The following is a 2308-nucleotide window of genomic DNA, read 5'->3' as shown; positions in this document are numbered from 1 at the left end:
ATTTCTTATTTTAAAAATACTCGCGATGTTAATGTATGTAGGGAAACAACGAATAAATGCAACACACCAGATATAGAGACACATTGCCCAGCTCATTACTTGAGTTCGAACCTTGTTTTTCCAAGCGTGAGTAAGCAATTTCCTATCTATTCTGTCGCGTAGGTGTAACGATGCTTAGATCACTGTTATCATATGCTCCCTGATTGCTGGTCAGCTACCGATGGGCGGAGATTATTATCCCACCCACTCGATATGCTATAGAATTTTGCTCATCGTTATTTCCCTTTAGTCTAAACTGACCCGTTGCATTAGTAAAAGATGATTTCCCGAGATACTATTCTGGGGCTTGCCTTGCTTGTTTTGGTATAACTTACAGCAATAGGAACTGACTTGATATTATCAAATATTAATTTCTTTTCAGGCTGCAGAGGCTCAGCTGTCCCCCAAAGTAATCGAAACCAAGGAAACATTCCTTCACGAGCTGCATTCTCTGCAAGATGTGATCCCCAAGGATCGCACGGTTCATACAAATGAGCACCAGAGTGCACTGGAAATCTACCGAATATTTGATGAATTCCTTACACAGAATCAGGAAAGTATTGACGCAGTGCTGCGTGTTCTCAAACTCATCGATCACAATTTGGAAAATGTGATTCAGGATTGTGTGAAAATTTTCGATCTCGATTCCTTAGATAGTATCAACGTACTATTTGTTCAAGTAACGAAACCGCTGCTCTACGAGGTCAGGGATCTTTGCGAACTGATAACCGGCAAACGAGTCGATGAAGTTGAAATAGCATTGGAACAGATTGAACGCCACGCAGCTGACTACCGGCAGCGATTGGATCAGGCGCTGAAAGATATTGCATCCGTCACAGGTCAAGTTGGTGGTGATCATTTCAACGACAGAATTCAACTAAAAGAAACACAACTCCTGACACATCTAGAAATGCTAAATAATACATTTTCGACAGAAATGGACCAAAACTTTACCAAATATTTCACCAAGTGGATAGGAAAGTACAAACAATTCACCTCAATGATTCCGGACAGTGTTGGGTACGACGCGAATGATCAGCCAGGAATAGCGGCTCTGTTTAATTTTCTGGATTTTTTGGATAACGAAACTAGCGTTCTACAAACCGAATTGGACGAATTCCTCAGTTACTGGGTGGATTTGGTGGATGAAACTCTAGACTCGGTGACGAACGGGTCGCTGGAAGTAGTTGATTTTCTCGAAAACTACCCGTTGGAAAATTTCTTGAATGGAGAAGCTAGTTTGAAATGTACTGCGGAGTACTATCAAAATCTCGAAGGGACAATTCTGGCTGTATTGGATGAGTTCTATTGGTGTGTCGACTACGAGCAAGAGATGATGAAAGCATTTCTGCAAATTGGATCCGTTCTCGATTCCACTGATAAGGCGGTTGATTTCGTTTTGGATAGCTACATTACCTGTGCCAAGCTGGCTGGTCAATTTGGCAGTGATTTGGAACTGGAGGAATGTTTGGCGGATGTAAGTGTAAAGCTGGTTGAAGTAGATTTTTTAGATCAAATTATCGGTTCAATTATTATTTCAGCTGGACGAGCTGTTGGACCAAACCAGTGAGTTTGTTGAGCGCAAATGCAACGAGATCTACTATCACGTCGAGGATGCGATGGTTTTCAGCGGAGTTATAATGGGAGCGTGTGTGCACATGAAGGCGCGGGACGCTGTTTTTCAAGTTGGTGGAAAACTTACCGGTTTCGACGAGTGTAGTAAAAATTGAAGTTACTTATTTGCAAATAAATTCTAGATTGGTAATGTTGACAGTTCTTAAATATAAATCTAAACTTTTAAAACCTAGAACTGCTCCCCAGGAGTAGTTTTAGCTAATGTCCTATTTGGTTCGAAATTCTTGGCCCGTCATACCTTCAGCATTAGGGACCATTCATAAATTACGTAACGCAAAAATTGCCCAAAATTGACTCCCCCCTCCCCCCATGTAACAAATTGTCACAAATTTCTTTATCCCCCCCTCCCCTATTACGTAACAAATTCCTTGAAATTTTTTTTTTCTTCGGTGAAAACATGTTACGTAACGATCTAGCTTATTCCCCCTCCCCCCTATGTCACAATATGTAACAACTTGTCGAACCCCCTTCCCCCCTAAAAGTGTTACGTAATTTATGAATGGTCCCTTACTGGACAACCATCATCCAGATATGGAACCTAAGCGGGTGCCAAGAGCATCCGGCGATATGGCTTGGTTTCCGGTGATCTTTGGTGTGGCGACTGTCATTCAATGGTTGCTTTGCTTTGGTGTTC

The 2308-nt window shown here is 41.8% G+C and overlaps 1 protein-coding gene across 1 annotated transcript; it reads left to right on the top strand.

The window, feature by feature from the left end:
- The first annotated feature begins 302 nt into the window (after positions 1-302).
- LOC131681554 (uncharacterized) lies at positions 303-1795 on the top strand. Its single transcript, XM_058962391.1, has 3 exons — positions 303-363; positions 422-1516; positions 1581-1795. The coding sequence occupies exons 1-3, from the start codon at positions 319-321 to the stop codon at positions 1767-1769; spliced, it is 1329 nt and encodes a 442-aa protein (XP_058818374.1). The 5' UTR covers positions 303-318; the 3' UTR covers positions 1770-1795.
- Positions 1796-2308: the final 513 nt, after the last annotated feature.

Source organism: Topomyia yanbarensis, chromosome 2 (assembly GCF_030247195.1).
Source record: "Topomyia yanbarensis strain Yona2022 chromosome 2, ASM3024719v1, whole genome shotgun sequence".
Classification (NCBI taxonomy): domain Eukaryota; kingdom Metazoa; phylum Arthropoda; class Insecta; order Diptera; family Culicidae; genus Topomyia; species Topomyia yanbarensis.
The sequence above is the reverse complement of the archived record's forward strand: the minus strand, read 5'-3'. Positions and strand labels throughout refer to the sequence as shown.

Excerpts from the sequence above, each read along its gene's own strand:
- LOC131681554 (XM_058962391.1), top strand. The coding sequence starts at position 319 with ATGATTTCCCGAGATACTATTCTGGGGCTTGCCTTGCTTGTTTTG. Across the intron at positions 364-421 it reads GGCTTGCCTTGCTTGTTTTG|GCTGCAGAGGCTCAGCTGTC; the intron begins GTATAACTTACA and ends ATTTCTTTTCAG. Across the intron at positions 1,517-1,580 it reads TGGAGGAATGTTTGGCGGAT|CTGGACGAGCTGTTGGACCA; the intron begins GTAAGTGTAAAG and ends TTATTATTTCAG.